Below are 16,476 nucleotides of genomic sequence, written 5' to 3' on the forward strand. Positions count from 1 at the left end.
AAATTTGCTCTGTGGTGCTTCCGGCAGATGAGCTCGAACCCGATGAACCTGCTGCCGCTGAGAAATGTGCCAGGCTTGCAGCATCCCACGATCGTCATGGCAACCAGCAGGGAGGCATTTGAGGGCGGAGCTGTCTGACTCTCTGTGTGTGTGTGTGTGAGTCTGCCGTGTTGTAGTAGTGGTGAGCAGTGCAGCAGCAGCAGCAGCAGCAGCAGCAGCAGCAGCAGAAGCTGGAGGGAACTTGGCTCCAGCAGCGATGCAGTGACACTCCTCTGGACGACACAGACACAGAAGAGGAGGAGGGGAAGACGGATGCGCTCCCTGCGCGACCATGGCTCCGACTGGCTCGCGCAGTGTCAAGCGTGGCTGCAGGAGAGTTGTCTACTGGATCCCGGTGCTCTTCATCGCCCTCATCGTGGCGTGGTCCTACTACGCCTATGTCCTGCAGCTGTGTTTGGGTGAGACACTTTTGCTGTTCAGACCTGGTAAAACTGAGTTGATACTAACCACCCCCCCCCTCATCTTCAAGTCTTACTGTAATAGCATTATGTTGTGCTGAGCTGAGCTCCTGCATCATGATGCACTTCCACCACTTCCAGCCTCATGTAGGTCAGCAGCGGCGCCGCGCTCGGCCGGCTCCCCTCGCTCTCTGTTTTGTGCCACTGATTTATGAATGAACTTTCCTGCTCCAGATGGATGGTAAACAGCGGTTTGAGTCAGAGCTCCGGTTTGGCTCCTCGTACTCCTCGTCCTCGCCGTGAGACAGTTTCACGATGCCGGACGAGGACAGGCCGCTCTTCTCAAACCTTTCTGACCTGAGCCGGGGTTCCCCCCCGCCCCAGGAGAGGCCTTCAACTCTGTGCATGTTTGGAGGCGGAGCAGCGTGTGGTCTCCGAGCCGGCCGTGTGGATGTCAGCTGACACTCTCTGCTTCAGCACTTAATCTCATTGTCTGCTTTACATAATTCACCCCCAGCCATCTGCAGCCGACCCACTTTCCGCTCCTCCAGACACCGACAACCCGCTCTGCTCTCCACGGCTGGAGACTGGAAGGTGGAAGTGCATCTGTGTGGAGGCATGTGTGCGGCGGTGCCTTCCTGCTGTGCTCAAGTCAGCGGCGGAGCTCGTGAGCTTCAGAACACTGAGGCCTTTGTCACACAAGAGCCCAGTCATGATGACACTGGACTCCTGGTGTCCTGCAGCGATCGTAGACACTCACTGGCCATGAGAGCAGACTGCAGCTCGCCCTTTTCTAGATTTAGATTCACAGATAAGGAATGGGGCCGACATTCTTGACAGCCCCAGTTCAGTTCAGGTCACGCTGGAGGCCCGCAGGCGCAGTCAAATTTAACCCGCCGTCTTCCACTGACTGCTTTCAAGTGGGTGGATTGTGACCCAGATCACAGTGAAGCTTCTGACTTTTGTTTCCAGTCGAGGAGTGAAAACAAATTCTCTCTGACCTGCGTCTTACCCACTTTGGCCCCAGTGTGACTGAGCCTCCAGTTGAAGGCTACCGGCCCTCGCAACACTGCTTCGCAGCTCCATCACGCACTGCAACGGTTGCAGTTCAGTCGACCGCTGTAAGAGTGACTTTAGAGTTAGAGCTTATGTTTATGGTTTCAGGTGCAGTTATTGTTTTGAGAGGGTTTGGAGCGCACAACAAGACGTTCACTTGAGGCAACTCTGGGCTTGGCGCTAAACCTGGGTCCCTTAGTTGGACGCTGCAGGTGCCAAACCTGAGGCCTGGGGGCGATGTTCCCTCTAAGCTGCGCACAGCTGACACGATCTCGCTAAAATGTCATCCTGAGTTGAATATAAGTGAGTGCCACTTCTGGCCCACAGGGCTTCCTGTCCAGACATGAAGCCTTGTGGCATCAGAGCAGTGAAACGAAGCGCTCACAGCGCTGTGTGTCCTTAACTGAAGACCGTCCGCCGAGTCACTGCGCTACATGCACGCTACGGAACAAACACTGCAACCAGAAGAGCTGCTATCTGAAGTGACTATTGGAGCCGGCTGATGTTTAAAAGCCGATTTCTCTCTGGAAGTCGCTTGTGGCCTCAAGTGAACAAAATCCAGTCTCACGGATTCAGGAGCCTTATCCATCAGTTTGAGAAAGGATATACAGATATATGTATATACATGAAGGATGAGAGGGAACATTGCCTGGTGCCACATCCGGCCTCAAGTTATGTGGTCCACACGAGCTTCAGACTGAAATTGAACTCTACACTGAGATGAAGTTCACCACAAACAAGATCTCTGGAGTGATATCCCAACCCAGCATGCCTTGCTGCTTCAGATGATTAGGAGGCAGATTAAACATTCTTATGGTTTGGTCTGGACCGTGATCAAGGTTTCAGCGTTGTGTGACTGTGTCTCACGGCCCAGTATGACCAGTGGATGCACCACAACTCTCTCGGCCTGAGCTGGCCTTCATCCGCTGCGCCGGGTCTGGCTGGTTCCACTGACCCGATCTGAACGTCCCGCGTCAGAGCAGCTTCTGTGCGGTGTTGTGTGGTTAGGCGAGCGAAGCCAGGCCTCAGCAGCAGATGGGTCAAGTCCTCCGTGTGTTTCTCAGGAGAGCTTGCTTCTGTTTTTCAGAGTCCATCGAGGATACGGGACAGAAAGGTGGGTGTGGGGCGGAGGCCGCCTGAAGATGGCACCAGCGCTGATGGCTTCTCTCCTGCGCTTCAGTGGTGTATCTGCTGGTCTACCACGTGGTCTTCGTCATGTTCGTCTGGGCCTACTGGAAGACCATCTTCACCAAGCCCATGAACCCGCTGCAGGAGGTGCGTGAGCCTGTCGCAGCCGCCATCGCGTGCTGTGTTTAGATGACGTGGCAGAGTACTAACGCTCCTGACCGCAGCATCAGCCACGTGCCGGGAAAACATGTGACGTCTCCGTCGTGTGATCATGAGGTCGCCGGAGCTTTGACGCTACTTGTTTGTCCTCATACTGTGCATCAGCTGAGAGAGGCTCAGCTGCTCAGTGGAAAGCACCCGGTGTCTGAGGCCACGCAGCGGTGCCGCACTCTCAGTGCCGCAGGTGCAGTGGCACAGAAGGGGGCGGGACTTCTGTTTCACTTCATGCAGAGAGTTAGTTTGGATTTATCACATGAAACGCCTGAAGAACAATGAACATTTTTAAAAATCTGCGGCGCCATGCCAGCTACATGCTCACGTTCATGTGACTTTCTGGCGATCGTCCGGTCATGGAGCATGGGTTCTGTCGTCCCAGGAGCGCCATCGTCTGGTCACGAGTCTCACTTAACCGTGACGCCCATTTCTTTAACCTTTGACCTGGCAGGAACCTCAGGAGAAGAGCTCTACTGCAGCACCCGGATCAAAATGTAGAACCTGCGCACAGTTCTGAAAACAGGAAGTGGGATGAAGCTTCGGGTTCTTTCCATCGCCATGACTTTGCTGCTGCGCTCTCCACAGTTCCAGCTGTCCCGCTCGGACACAGAGCTCTTGGAGCGGGAGGACCGCGGGGAGTCTCAGCAGGAGATCCTGAGACGCGTGGCCAAAGACCTGCCCATCCACACGCGCACCAACTCTGGAGGTACGGCGCCCGCCACTCCCTCTCTCCAGCCTGGAGTGTGACGCAATGTCTCCCCAGCCATCCGCTTCTGCGACCACTGCCAGCTGCTGAAGCCTGATCGATGCCACCACTGCTCCGTCTGCGATAAGTACGACTCCCCGGGACAGCGCTGGACTTGGCCTGTGACCCTGCGTCTCTGCTGTGTTGCAGGTGCATCCTGAAGATGGATCACCACTGTCCCTGGTACGTACCCAGGGAGAGGCCTGGAGAGCTCACCAGACGTGACATGGCAACATCCATGGTGGCAGCGTGTGGCGGCCTTCATCAATAGCTAAACGTGCTCCGCCGCGTGCACCTAGGATCGTTCGTGGACTAGTTCATGGCGTGGGGGGTGTCTTTAGCGCACGCTCCTGTTTCGCTGCCCACGTCCACCTCAGCGTCTTCATCTCCACCTGCCATGGTGGATGAGGCCACCAGATGGTGCTGTCTGCCCCAAAATATTTGAACTTGAACAACCGAGTCAAGGTAACCGCACGTCGTTTCTAAAGCAAGAGCGCCATCTCGTGGCCTCCAGATGGCGCTCCATCAGCCCTGCGACACCGTTTCATGACGCCTCATCTGGCCATCACTGATCTCCACACCCGTTCACTCGACCTCCTGAGCCTCAACCGGAGGGTCGGGAGCCAAAAAGTGGGTCGTGAAGCTGCTAAAAAAATCAAAACTGTCAGTAAACGGTCGCAATGACGTGACATTTTTACATTGACAAGGTACATACTAAAGTTAAAGCTTCAAGTTCCAAGCCGCATATCCCTCGAACTAAATGGTGTTCTTTTGAATCACAGCCTGCCTCCACTCCCTGCCTGACCATTGGCCTTCTGCCTGGCTCCTGCTGATCCTCCCTCTCTCACGCCTTTGTCTGTGGAGTGAAAAACAAACAAACAAACAAGCGTGGCATTTAACTTGATCCAGTTACACACGGTGAATAGATCGGAGAGTGAAGAGGAAGCACGGTGCCACCGTGTCAGGCGAGAGCCATCTGAAGACCCTCGCTCCATGTCACCGCTGCTGTCATCCCTGCAGGGTGAACAACTGCGTGGGATTCTCCAACTACAAGTTCTTCTTGCTGTTCCTGGCCTACTCGCTGCTCTACTGCCTCTTCATCACCGCCACGGACCTGCCCTTCTTCATCAAGTTCTGGACGGTAGGCAGAAGGTGGAGGAGGATGAAGGTGTGTGCGGCGCTGACCTGCCTTTCAGGTGGCGGGGGCAGCAGTCCGGCCAGAGAGGTGCAGGACACCTCCGTGATTTGAGCTTGGATTTGCTGTCAGTGTGTTTGTGTGTGACTGTCACTCAGCGTAACCCAGCTCTGCTCTGCTGTGTGTTCACAAGGCTGGAGGTAGAGCTCACTTCCGTCTGACAGAGTATCTGGTACGACCACAGACGCACTAGATCAGAGTAGTGTCCTCGAGTGAGGGTAGCGGGTGCTCCCCCCCCCTCCTCCTCCCACCACCCTGACCCAGCTTGACCTCTGCCCTCGACAGAACGGCCTCCCAGACACGCAGGCCAAGTTCCACATCCTGTTCCTCTTCTTCTCTGCCTCCATGTTCTCGGTCAGCCTGGCCTCGCTCTTCATCTACCACTGCTGGTTGGTCTGCAGAAACCGGTCCACGCTGGGTAGGTGCCGCCCCGGCCCTGTGACCCGTCAGCTGCACAGCCACACTCAGAGTTTTTCCTCTCAGAGGCCGTGCGAGCCCCGGTGTTCCGCCACGGCACGGACAAGAACGGCTTCAGTCTGGGAGTCGGCAAGAACTTCAGACAAGTGTTCGGGGATGAGCTCAAGTACTGGCCCGTCCCTGTGTTCTCCAGGTGACAGCAGTAGGCCTTCATCGCTCGTCTCTTTCCTCAGTCAGTTTGGGTTGGACAAAGACAGCGCCTGTGCATCTGGGCTCTTCATATTTTCATACAATACAATTCAAAAAATGCCACAAAAGGCTTGAGATGAATAGATTCAAATGATCTTAAAATTAGCTAACAATGTTTTTTTTTTTTCATGGAAAATATAGTGATGGGTCATGAAATGATTTTATATATTTTTAAATAACTTTTAACATTGTAGATTATTTTAATGAGAGTGTTTGACATGATATATATATATATATATCATTTTTTAAAGGTCATTTTCCATCTCTTTCTTTTTGATTCATTTTTATTTTTGGGTTCCTGCCACCAGTTTAGGCGACGGTTGTTCCTTCCCAACATGTCTGGTGAACCTGGACCCCGAGCAGCCGCGCTCCCCCAGCGGCTCCGGCCTCGCCAGCCACAGGTGTTTCACACACACGCACACATTCACCAGCACGAACGCCAGGTGACCTCTGGCCATGGCTGGCCGTACCTGTCTATGATGGCACACGTTCTTTTGTTTGTGTGGATCAAAAGTGAATTCATCATACTAACTACAAAAAACAGAAATAGAATTGAAAAAAGATGCTAAAATGATAACAAAAGTACTTTGACCATCCTGAGCTTCAATGACTGAAAGAAGCTCAAGAGGGGGTCCAGGTGTGCTTTTCACGTGTCAGCATCATCATGTGATCAGAGGCGGTGTCGAACGTGTGTGCAGCTCAGCTGAGGGCCGCCACTTCCCCTGCAAACCTCTGAGGGGGAGCCAGAGTCGCCTGCTCATCGCCGCCCCCTCCTGGACAGACGCTGACACGGACCGGAAGGGTGAGTGGTGTGCCGCTCTCAGCGCCAGATTTGCCCTCTCATCGGGTCCAAACGCTTCTTCAGGCTCCTCCAACCCTGGGATGACCGTGGAGAACGAAGCGTAACGGACAGCGAGTTTGTGTCCGAGTCGTCCCATCCGCCGTGCGACTCCTGGACGCTTCAGTCCAAAGGCTCTCATCACAGGAGTGAAAGAAACAAGAGACATGTTTGGCTCGGTGTCAGGAAAATGGGAAATTAGTTTCACACGAAAAAGGTCGTCTGAGAACGGCCGAAAAAAAATGTACCTCTGGCTGGATTTGGTCCCCGAGCCTTGGGTTTGAAAAACTAAAATATGGCTTGGAGGAGCAGCTGAGGCCTGCGCTCCGCTCAGGAGGTTCTGGAGCAGGCCGAGGGGACTCCGGTTGGAGGCAAGGAAAACCCTGCTGCCATCCCTGGGTCATGAATGTAAGCTTGTTTCAAACGAAACCAAAACATCAAGGCGTCACCAATATTTTTGTATCTTGCTGTTGTGACTCCCAATGTGCTGTTTAAGGTCATGCCTTGGAATAAAAGAGCTGGTGCTGTTTCCAGTGCACTCCAGTAGAAAAGCCTCCAGGCCTTTATTTACCAAAGAAGCTAAAAACCATCCTCTTGCCGACCACCTTTTACTGCGTCAGCCATCAGCTGCGCCAGTCAACAACCCGCTCCAAGGTGGCGCGGCAGGGATCACATGACCAGGCATGCACCTGTTGTTGCAGCGAGCACCTCACTGAAACACACACACACACACACACGTGCCAGACCCAACAGGACCAGAGCTTGTGTCGCCGCGCGGGGGCTCCCTTTTGTTTTTTCTCTGGGACGTTCCAGCACAATAAATAAAAGTTTAAAAAAAGAGGCTGAGGTTTAAGGCTGAGCCCGGAGAAGGTCCGCACGAGAGAAGGCAACAAAGACCAGACGTCCGAAACGGGTTTTTTCTTTCGTATAAAATCATGGGTTTAAAGTGCAAAACATTTCTACAGAATATCTGAGGAAACTAAAATACCATCACGATTAACTGAGGTCCAAAACACGTCCTGCTGAACGTTACGCGCGGGGCGGGGCGGGGCGGGGCGGGCGGGATGGTCGCCATGGTGTCACGACGGCGGCTTGCTGGCCTCCTCCTCGTAAGCGCTCCCCGTCCCGTTCTGCACGTAGGTGGAGCCGGAGCCCAGCCCGTACAGGTGGCCGCAGTACTTGGCGTCGTCGATGTGATCCTCGAAGAACATCTGCAGCGGAGAGCAGGGCGTGAGACAACAGAAGCACGGGGCTCTCCGGTCTGAGCGCCACCTCTCTCATCTTGAAGAAGGCCATCCCCGTGAGCAGGGAGTCCGAGCCCGCCTGGTGCTGCGGCCCGATCCGCTCCAGCTCCAGCTGCTCCGCCACTTCCTGTAGCCCACCCTGGAGGCCAAACCGGGAGCTGCATCAGCAGCCTGACTTCTCCGGGACGTCCCGTCCGCCAGCCTACGCACCTTCAGGTTTTTGCAGCTCTTCATGAGGTACTTGACGTCGTAAATGACCGGACAGTAGAGGCGCAGGATCTCGAAGAAATCCACCTCCTCCTCGGGGAGTTTGCCGTTGGACAGAATCTTGATCAGGTACCCGAAGTCGTAGCCGCTGAAGCACAGGACGACAGATCAAAGCCACCGAGTTCAGCTGTCGCTAGCGCCGCCACGTTGTCGCTTAGCCGTCTGGCATTTCCGTTTGAATCGCTGTTTCACTTGAGTTTGAAAAGTTGGTCGACGTTCGGTGCCACAAAACACGTATTTTCACGGGCGGTTTGCTGAGGTGACAGACCGCCAACATTTGACTCATTTGCTCACGAGCTTGTTGCTGTTTCCTGTCCCCGCGGCACGGGACACCCTGGAAAGGTGTGTTACACGACAAAAGAGGAATGAAAATGACATTGTCACGGATCCATCGTGCTGACAGAGCAGAACGCTTCATGAGGACGTTCACAAGTCAAATTCACCATGAACAAGTCTACAACTTCTTCACCAAAACCTTTGCAGTAGAAATTGACATTTTTCAAATGAAGGAGTACTGTTCCAAATCAAGTACTTCATGACTTGACCCTTCCCCTCTGCTGCGGCCCCGTGTGAGTACAGCGCAGTGGGTGTTCAGAGGGTGGGAGGAAAGCAGAGTGCCCAGAGAAAGCCTCACCTGTGGAAGGACAGCCACTTGATGCCGTCGCACAGCACCACCCCCGACGTCATCAGCAGCTCGGCAAAGTCCAGCGCGTCGACGCCTTCGTCCTCGTGCTTCTTGAACTGGATCCCTGAAGTGGTGAGGAGCTCGATGGAGTCCTGCGCGTACATGTCCTCTCTGGAGGAAGAGGGGAACACAGCATCCGTCAGGACGTCCTGCTGGGCTCAGGCCCGGGGGAGGGGGGGGGAGCTCACGTGAGGTTGAACTTGAAATTAAACTGCCAGGTGGAGGTTCCCGGGGGATGCTCTCCCTGCTCGTTCATGAAGGTCAAGCCCAGCTGGATGATCTTCAGCAGGTCCACGTTGCAGCGCATCAGCTGGTACTGGTAGTCGGCATTGCTGCGGAACTCCCCGATGGGTCGTGCCACCACACCAGGGAACTCTGTGTCCTGGGAGGAGACGGAGCAACACTTCAGCTGGGACCAACAGAAGCTGACGGCCCACGCTCCTGCTCAAGCACTACTCCGATCGAAGGGAAACTTATGAAGCGCTTGATTTGGAAAAGGAACTTTCTCACGAGTCTATTTCAAATCCTCCAGCTTTGGTGGAGAAGTTGTAGCGAGTCCAAGCTTCACACTATTGAAAGCTTACGCCCAGTCAGCACGACAAGTCCGTAACGCTGTCACTTCCACTGGTGTGTTGCTGGCCCTGTTGGACTCGGTGGTGTGTTGGACTCGGTGGTGTGTTGGACTCGGTGGTGTGTTGCTGGCCCTGTTGGACTCGGTGGTGTGTTGGACTCGGTGGTGTGTTGGACTCGGTGGTGTGTTGGACTCGGTGGTGTGCTGTCGGCCCTGCTGGACTCGGTGGTGTGTTGGACTCGGTGGTGTGTTGGACTCGGTGATGTGTTGCTGGCCCTGTTGGACTCGGTGGTGTGTTGCTGGCCCTGTTGGACTCGGTGTGTGTTGGACTCGGTGGTGTGTTGCTGGCCCTGTTGGACTCGGTGGTGTGTTGGACTCGGTGGTGTGTTGCTGGCCCTGTTGGACTCGGTGGTGTGTTGGACTCGGTGGTGTGTTGTCGGCCCTGCTGGACTCGGGGAGCGGCAGCTGACTTGTGGCTCCCCAGTGCCTCACCTCAGTGGAGGGAAACATCATGCACGTTCGGGTCGTGGCGGAGGCGTGCTCCAAAGGTGCACGCAGTGGTGCACGCAGTGGTGCACTGACTGCTCACATTGCTCATGCGCACAGGAGCAGAGGCCAGGGTGACGTGTCACGTGCTCTGCGCTCATCACCCACCATGGCAACGTAGCTGAAGGTGCGGACGACGTGTCGGATCTTCTTCAGCTCCTCCTCCAGGTTGTTGGCCCAGACCTCACATATTCTTTGGCTGTGATCGACAGTAGCTGCGGGCATGCTTCCACTGCGCCACGACAGAGACACAGAGAGAGACACACTGCGTTACACGCCGGACCGCGGGCGCGCGCGGCTCACCGCGGCGGCGCCGCCTCCTCTGGGCGCGTGCGCGCGCAGCAGCAGACATGTCACTTCCAGCGCAGCACCAACAACACACCGGCGTGTGACGCCGACTGGCGCGCAACTCACCGTCCCACGGTGCGGGCGAGTCCCGCTGTACAGCGCCTGTGCGGGGGAACGTGCGTGAGAGCGCTGCGCGGCGGTGCGGGGGGTTGGCGCCAACTTTTCAACACTTTACATGGAGCAGCGAGTCGGTGTCAACCTGCCGCTGCCATCGCTGCTGCGCGCGCCGCCCGACGTCATCACGTCAGAGTGCGACGTCACCGGCTGACGTCTGCGTCACGGCCACGCGCTTGTGTCAGCGGCGGGCGAAGTCAGCCACGAACGATTTCTGTAAGAAATGGCCATAAGGTGGCGGGCACACGGGAGGCGTGGCCCTCGCCCAGAGGCATGATGGGTAGGCGCCGGCCCAGAGGCGGTGTGGGGAAGCTGTGCCAAGAACAGGAACAGACGCCACGTGCCAGAGACCCCTGAGCTTTTTGTCCTGCCACAACAACAATGCCAATGCCAATGGTGACGGAGACAAAGAAGGCGCTGGTGACACAGCGCTGAACAAGTCGTGCACCGAAGACGCATCTCCATCCTGGTCTCCCAGTGCTGTCCCTGCCAGAGGACGGCCTCGTTTGGGATCAGTGGCCCCGCACGTCTCCAATCCAGAAGGAAAAAGACACAGCAAGACAGGACATGACGGTGGACCGTGTTTATTGAGCTGAGTTGAGCATGGCAACATTGTGGACAGATGTGACACAAGTCAAATATAAAAAAACACAAGCGCCCTGTTGTGCTGCTCACAGAACGCGTCACACAACCAAAGTACGACGTTTCTTTTTTGTCTTGAAATATGAATCAGTGAGGCCTGTGCGGCTCCGTCAGTTCAGATCTAACGGCGCAGAAACACACTCTCGCACGCAGGTCCACTCGCTGAACATCTGCTGTGAGTGAGCGGGGGGAGGAGGGGCTTCATCACTAAAACCTGTGCAACAGGCGCAGAGGAAACAAAGTGCGGCAGCGTTGCTTGTTGCAGTGTTTGAGTCAGGCAGTGGCGTGAAGCGCCTGGTCCGAGTCGGCGTCCTCGCTGAAGGGCGAGCGGCAGGTCACATCCGCGATGGCGGACTCCTGCTCGCTGCTGCTGCTGCTGCTGCTGCAGTGGCTGGGGTCCTGCGGCCAGAGGATGAGGCTGGCACTGCCGGTGAAGAGGCCCCCGGTGTAGTCCTGCGGGGTGTTGGCCAAAACCAAGTCCCCGCCCGCAGCCCACATGGTGGGGCTCCGGTCAAAGAGCATTTCTTTCTTGGCCTGCTCCCACTCTTGCTTCTGCTCCAAGTCAGCGATTTTCTATTGTGCAAGCCTCCATGAATGGCGTGAAGAAGGAAAGAAAAGGGCTCTCGTCATCACCTCTACCTGCTTGTGCGAGGACAGCTGCGCCTCCAGCTGCTGCGTCTCCTCTCGGACGAGCCTCAGACAGTCCTCCACCGACTGTCTGGGGTGGAGCCCGCGGTCGAAACGGTTGTACAGCCCACGCCAGAACCTGAGAGAGAAGAGAGGAAGCGGCAGGTCGGCGCCCGCTGAGACAGATGCGGCCTCAGCCGAGTGTTGCAGAGCTCACTTGAAGCAGTAGGGTGCAGTAGAAGGTCGGAGGAGGCCCTGCGACTGGCTGTGGCTGGGTCTGTAGAGCGGGTTGAGGAAGTCGGCTCGGTTGGACCACAGGTAGCTCCACAGAGAGTGGGTCCGCTCGCACAGGCTGCGGGAAGGGTTGGAGATGTCATCTGCAGACTGCACACACGTCAGGGCGAGGTGAAGTCCTCACCAGGGAGGCCTCCCGACCTGCTGGAGCTTCACTCACGCCCTAACAATATCCTGGATAAAGAAGACGCTTTTCCCTGGAGTCTCACCTGATGTTTCAAGAGGAGCGCGGGCATGAGCCAAGAAACTTCTACAAGGTCATGCTTTCAAATCTCGGAAGACAAAACTGACTCAGTGCTGAGCACAGCGTTCTACGTTGAAAGGTAACAAGCACAGAGAGCATGATGGCTAATGTGTGTGACGCAGTGGATGAGCGAAGCGGATGTGATGTGTGCCTCAACTCCTGTCTTCGGTGACTCACCTAAGCTCCGCCCGCTCTCGCTGGCTGTTTCCGATGAAGTTTCCGAACTGGCAGGAGTAGATGTGGCTGTGGACGGTGATGAGGAAGCGCTCGTTGAACTGGAAGGCGCAGGGGAACTGCTCGCTCAGCTGCCACACACACTCCAGGAACTGGTCCACGACGGGGGAGGCGTCTTTGGGGTCTCCCGCCAGGTGGCTGCACCTGCGACGCCACGAGGAGCAGGTCAGATACCCAGCTCAGCACTGGTCAGTCATGGCCATTTGAAGTCCGACCTGTGGGAGAACTTGTGTCCGAATGAGATCCAGTCTTTCTCGATCAGAACCTGGGGAGACAGACGTGATGACGCGTCTTCACTTTACGTGACTTGTGCTGCAGACACTTCACACAACCCTGATGAATCTTGCTCCTCAGCTTCCGCACTCTGTGGCCTCAGTTGGACCCATGCGAATCTCAAACGGCTCAGCTTTCCTTTTTGGTGCCGAGTATTTGAGGCTGATCCAAGTGTAACAAGACTGGAAACTCAGTGGGAAGTATTGGGTTGGTGGGGCTTCTAGTTTGGAGCTTTGTGCAGATGATGGGGTCCTCTTGGGTCCACTCTGAGGACTGGTCAGTCCAAAAGAGCTGAGCCAAAAGGCAGCTCTGCTCTCAGTATAAAAAACAACAACACCACAATAGGTCACGACATCAGGATACTATTGTGTTGTGTAGAACCAGCGAGAGATGTGGCCCCCGGGTGGCGTGCTCCAGACGTTACAGGGGAAAAACACATTCAAATTGATTTGTCCGCACTTTCTCTCTGAGATGAATATGTCCACCCACCATGAGTCCCTTCAGAGTCCTGTAATAGGGGTCCAGAAGCAGAGAGGCCACGGAGCACACCTGAGCCGTCCGGTCCCAACCGTCCGAGCAGTGGACCAAGACACTGACCCCCTCCTCGGCCACGGCCTGCGAGACAAACGCGTGAAGAGGTGACTCGGGCAGGGAAGGGTGGCGGACAGCAGGATTACTCGCACCTTGGCGACAAAGACGCCGGCATCCAGAACCGCTTTGATGTGCTTGAGCCAGCCCGAGTTCTCCAGGCCCTCCAGGAAGTGGGACATGGAGGGGGCGCGCAGCTCGGCCACTGGGAAGACAACACAGCTGTCTCAGCGGCAGGAAACACGGCGCTACCTGACCACGGCACTTCATTAAAACAAACAGAGGAAGAGGATTTGGGTCGGCGCCGTCTGCCGTCTCTGCGGGGAGCTAACGGAACTCCTCCAACTCCTCCAGGCGGTCGGGGATTCTGAGAAAAACAATGAGTTTCCAGAACCTTGAGAGCCGGCAGATGTGTCCGGCAGGTGGGCAGCGACTTCACCCTGGGGAGACTCCCCCCTCTCTGCAGGGGGCGAAGCGTGAGCAGGACTCCAGCACAGCGACGCCTCCAGAGAGCAGGACCCGCATCATTCTCACGCCCCTCGCTGCTTCAGGGGACAGGGACTGTCCTCTGCAGGAAACCAAAATAGCTCCCAAATGAAATCCAGATGGATTCCCGGAGCACCCCTGCACGATACCCGGAAACTCCCTCCGGAGCCACGGGGGCTCGAACACACAATTCAACCCCGACTGTCCAGACCAAGCCATGCCATCGGATCGGCCTTCACCTTCCAGCATTTTCTGCTGGCTGTTCCTCATCACATGGATGTTCTCGATCCCGATGAACTGGAATTTAATGTTGGAGTAGTTGTCCTCGTTCTCATAGCCTTTCCCTGCCGCTCGGTTAGCGATGGCGTTCAACTGGGGAGACACGGATCGGCGATCAGGACCAGCTGTGGAAACCACGTGAGGCGCGCTCAGGATGTTTGGCTCACCTTGGGCCTCGTGTCCACCACGTACATGAAGTCGCTGCGGGGGTTGGACCTCAGGATGGCCTCCAGCATCTGCTCGTCCTCCAGGCAGCGGGCGCTGAAGCCGGACAGCGGCTGGCTGCTGCGGCAGACGGCGGCCTTCCAGGAGGAGGAAGATGAAGAAGAGCTGAGGATCACCTCCACACTCCAATGGGAAACAATTGACTTCACTTCGGTTCGACGCCGTAGAAACACCAGCATCTTCGCCGAGACATTGAGATGACTGGGTGGCGACGTTTGTCCCGCCTCCTCCCCACACGCTCTGACTCAGTTAGCTGCTCTGTTCTTGAAACAAAGTTCACACGCTCCCAGAGGTGCAGCGCACGGAGGACGGGTCCTTTAACACCGAGTCAAGCTTGAGGTTGGCCCATGGCCACTCAGCATTGCTGTTCAGGTGTCAGCAGAGCTGGTGGAAGCTGGTCTTAAAAAGACACACCCCAGCAGTTTGGCACAATGTTCCACTGAGTCAGAATAGGCAGTGCCCACCTCCACCTGGGTGGAGTCACTTCCTGGTTGCATCACCACCGGCGACATTCAAAGCAGCACCAGTACATCTGCATTCATGAGTCACATGGCTTCCCACCAGGTTGCGTGAGCTCCCCCCCGCCCCCCCTCCGGGCAGTTCAGCATCCCTCAGAAACCCTGGGAAGTTGACCCCGAACCCATGAAGGGACCGTCGTTCCTCACATCAATGGCATGAAGTGTGTGGAGCTGGTTCTCACCTGAGTCTCTTTGCAGTGGTACGACAGCGCTGGGAATCGGCCCCTGCTGCGGAACTTGGAGCTGCCGGTGACGACGGGCGGGCTGGCCGAGGCGGGCACCAACACTTCGGCCGGGTAGGTGTCGCTGACCTGTGGAGGACACGAACGGATGGGTGATGCAGCTCAGCATCAGCACTGCTTATGGCGCCTGACGTCGTAGCTTTGGTTGAGCGACGAGAGCTTCCACAGGGAGTTGGGGAGCCCCATCCTCTTGTACTCGGCTCCGAGGTCCAGGAAGTCCCACTCCTGCCGCCTCTCCTCCTCACTGGTGTTGGGCTTGTAGGAGAAGCAGTAGAGCTCCTGGACGCTCTCTGAGAGGGAGGAAAAGCTCTGGATGAAGCGGAGATCCCGGCTGAGGAGAGCGTGCGCTCACCTGGCTGGGAGAGACGCTGCAGAGACAGGAGAACGCTCTGGGAGTCCGCCTCTTCCGGAATCACAAAGTGGAGAACCTGGAAGTTCTTGCAGCGAATGATGAGGGAGCATCCTGCAGATGTGGTGGCCAGTCGGTCCACACTGACCACCAGACTGTGGAGCACCTGGTAGCAGCAGAGACGGCGTGCATCAGAACTCCAGCTGGAGGAGGTGGAGGGTCATGTCCAGGGGCATTTAGCCAGGGGGGTCGCCATGTTGTCACGTTTTGCAGACGCCGCCCCGGCTAAAAGCCTGTCATGGCTCCTCCACTCTTGGTGACAGACAAGGTCATGTGACACCAGCAGTGGGACGATGGTGTACCGGACTACCAAGAAGCAGTGAGCCTAATGGGAGGGCCGGCCCTGAGAGGACACCCCGGTGACGCGCCCGTCCTACCCAGGTCTCGTTGCGCGCGCCTGCCTCATCCTCCACGAAGACGGTGTGTGTGGCCGTCAGGTAGAGGGTCCCGGCGCGCCCCCTCCCTCTGTCCAGCAGCCGGACATTCTCCACCTGGACGACAGTCACGAGAGCGGCGGGTCAACATCAGCCTACTCCGCGGCTCTTTCTCTGTCGCACACGCGCGCGCGGCCGCTGCTTTCCTCAGGCGGCTCTGACCAGCAACACGCACGAGCCCGGGACACGTCAGCGCAGCCGCGTTACCTTGGGCAGTCGGATGTGCTCCATCAGCAGCGGCCGCCGACACGAGCCGTCAAACGCGCTCTGTGCGTGCGTGTGTGTGTGTGTGCTGAAGTGTGTCCGTGGCGCTGGAGGTGAAGGGTGACGTCAGCGGCGCTACCTGCCGAAACACTGGCCTCTGGCCTGCTCGGGCTGCTCGGTGGCTGCTGGGTCCCAAAGCCCTCCGAGTTACGGCCCGGCGGAGGACGCTGCTGCTGCTTCCTCCACTTCCGGTGCTGATGTGTTGCCGTTAAGAGTGCAAGTGGCTGTAGAGGAAAAGTGTTTAGTAAATAAGTAAAAGAATCACTAAAAACGACTCAAAGCCCGGAAAACCGAAAATAAAGCCAAATGTGTCGTTTAATACGCTCTGCATATTAGAAAAAACAACTTGAGAAAACTCAAAAGCACATTGTAAGTCCAGAGGAGAAAAGTGACACCATCGCACCAGAGATTTACGCGACTTACGTCATCATCCATTCTGCTTCTTCCCTTGAATGGGCTCGCGAGGTGCTGGGGGCGGTCCCGACTCCCTGGGACAAGAGGCGGGGGACACCCTGGAAAGCTAGCCAGGCAGTCACAGGACACGCAGCTGGCAGTCGTCTGTGTCTCATGTATGAGTGTGGGAGGAAACCAGAGTGCCTGGACCGCGGCTGCTCTCTATGAAGCTTAACATTGGAATTGAGTG

At 56.4% G+C, this 16,476-nt stretch overlaps 3 protein-coding genes across 6 annotated transcripts; 1 reads left to right on the top strand and 2 right to left on the bottom strand.

Moving 5' to 3' along the window:
* The first annotated feature begins 114 nt into the window (after positions 1-114).
* On the top strand, positions 115-7,013 carry zdhhc2 (zinc finger DHHC-type palmitoyltransferase 2). Of its 3 annotated transcripts, none has more exons than XM_053878485.1 (13): positions 115-458; positions 2,602-2,628; positions 2,695-2,789; positions 3,441-3,561; positions 3,619-3,688; positions 3,751-3,783; positions 4,621-4,768; positions 4,929-4,967; positions 5,081-5,213; positions 5,279-5,405; positions 5,770-5,862; positions 6,160-6,263; positions 6,327-7,013. In XM_053878485.1, exons 1-13 carry the CDS (start codon positions 332-334, stop codon positions 6,365-6,367), a joined length of 1,158 nt encoding a protein of 385 aa, XP_053734460.1. In that variant the 5' UTR covers positions 115-331; the 3' UTR covers positions 6,368-7,013. The 3 variants fall into 3 exon arrangements, with proteins under 3 accessions (XP_053734460.1, XP_053734461.1, XP_053734462.1); XM_053878486.1 differs by having other exon boundaries at positions 119-458; positions 4,621-4,741; positions 6,327-7,010; XM_053878487.1 differs by lacking the exon at positions 4,929-4,967 and having other exon boundaries at positions 119-458; positions 4,621-4,741; positions 6,327-7,010.
* Positions 6,301-10,176, bottom strand: cnot7 (CCR4-NOT transcription complex, subunit 7). 2 transcript variants are annotated; one of them, XM_053878489.1, is made up of 7 exons: positions 10,027-10,176; positions 9,721-9,844; positions 8,684-8,877; positions 8,445-8,606; positions 7,754-7,898; positions 7,572-7,682; positions 6,301-7,510 (listed from the first exon to the last, which is right to left on the bottom strand). In XM_053878489.1, exons 2-7 carry the CDS (start codon positions 9,835-9,837, stop codon positions 7,379-7,381), a joined length of 861 nt encoding a protein of 286 aa, XP_053734464.1. In that variant the 5' UTR covers positions 9,838-9,844; positions 10,027-10,176; the 3' UTR covers positions 6,301-7,378. The 2 variants fall into 2 exon arrangements, with proteins under 2 accessions (XP_053734464.1, XP_053734465.1); XM_053878490.1 differs by lacking the exon at positions 7,572-7,682.
* A 475-nt stretch (positions 10,177-10,651) lies between these two features.
* Positions 10,652-15,952, bottom strand: mtmr7a (myotubularin related protein 7a). Its single transcript, XM_053878953.1, has 14 exons — positions 15,777-15,952; positions 15,513-15,626; positions 15,079-15,241; positions 14,859-15,016; positions 14,667-14,795; positions 13,909-14,043; positions 13,702-13,834; positions 13,072-13,181; positions 12,878-13,003; positions 12,331-12,380; positions 12,059-12,259; positions 11,561-11,695; positions 11,356-11,482; positions 10,652-11,289 (listed from the first exon to the last, which is right to left on the bottom strand). The coding sequence occupies exons 1-14, from the start codon at positions 15,798-15,800 to the stop codon at positions 10,990-10,992; spliced, it is 1,905 nt and encodes a 634-aa protein (XP_053734928.1). The 5' UTR covers positions 15,801-15,952; the 3' UTR covers positions 10,652-10,989.
* Between the last annotated feature and the right edge of the window lie 524 nt (positions 15,953-16,476).

This window comes from Synchiropus splendidus, chromosome 11 (genome assembly GCF_027744825.2).
Source record: "Synchiropus splendidus isolate RoL2022-P1 chromosome 11, RoL_Sspl_1.0, whole genome shotgun sequence".
Lineage (NCBI taxonomy): Eukaryota > Metazoa > Chordata > Actinopteri > Syngnathiformes > Callionymidae > Synchiropus > Synchiropus splendidus.

Bases quoted from the DNA above. Each gene is read 5' to 3' on its own strand.
- cnot7 (XM_053878489.1), bottom strand. From the start codon at position 9,837: ATGCCCGCAGCTACTGTCGATCACAGCCAAAGAATATGTGAGGTCTGG. The intron at 8,878-9,720 runs GTGGGTGATGAG...GTCTCCTCCCAG, and splicing joins CCTTCAGCTACGTTGCCATG to GACACAGAGTTCCCTGGTGT. The intron at 7,511-7,571 runs GTGGCGCTCAGA...TCTCCGCTGCAG, and splicing joins CCTTCTTCAAGATGAGAGAG to ATGTTCTTCGAGGATCACAT.
- mtmr7a (XM_053878953.1), bottom strand. From the start codon at position 15,800: ATGGAGCACATCCGACTGCCCAAG. The intron at 14,044-14,666 runs GTGAGAACCAGC...TCCTCCTGGAAG, and splicing joins ACCACTGCAAAGAGACTCAG to GCCGCCGTCTGCCGCAGCAG. The intron at 12,260-12,330 runs GTCGGACTTCAA...GTGGCGTCGCAG, and splicing joins GGACACAAGTTCTCCCACAG to GTGCAGCCACCTGGCGGGAG.
- zdhhc2 (XM_053878485.1), top strand. From the start codon at position 332: ATGGCTCCGACTGGCTCGCGCAGTGTCAAGCGTGGCTGCAGGAGAGTT. The intron at 2,629-2,694 runs GTGGGTGTGGGG...CCTGCGCTTCAG, and splicing joins CGAGGATACGGGACAGAAAG to TGGTGTATCTGCTGGTCTAC. The intron at 5,863-6,159 runs GTGTTTCACACA...ACGTGTGTGCAG, and splicing joins TCCGGCCTCGCCAGCCACAG to CTCAGCTGAGGGCCGCCACT.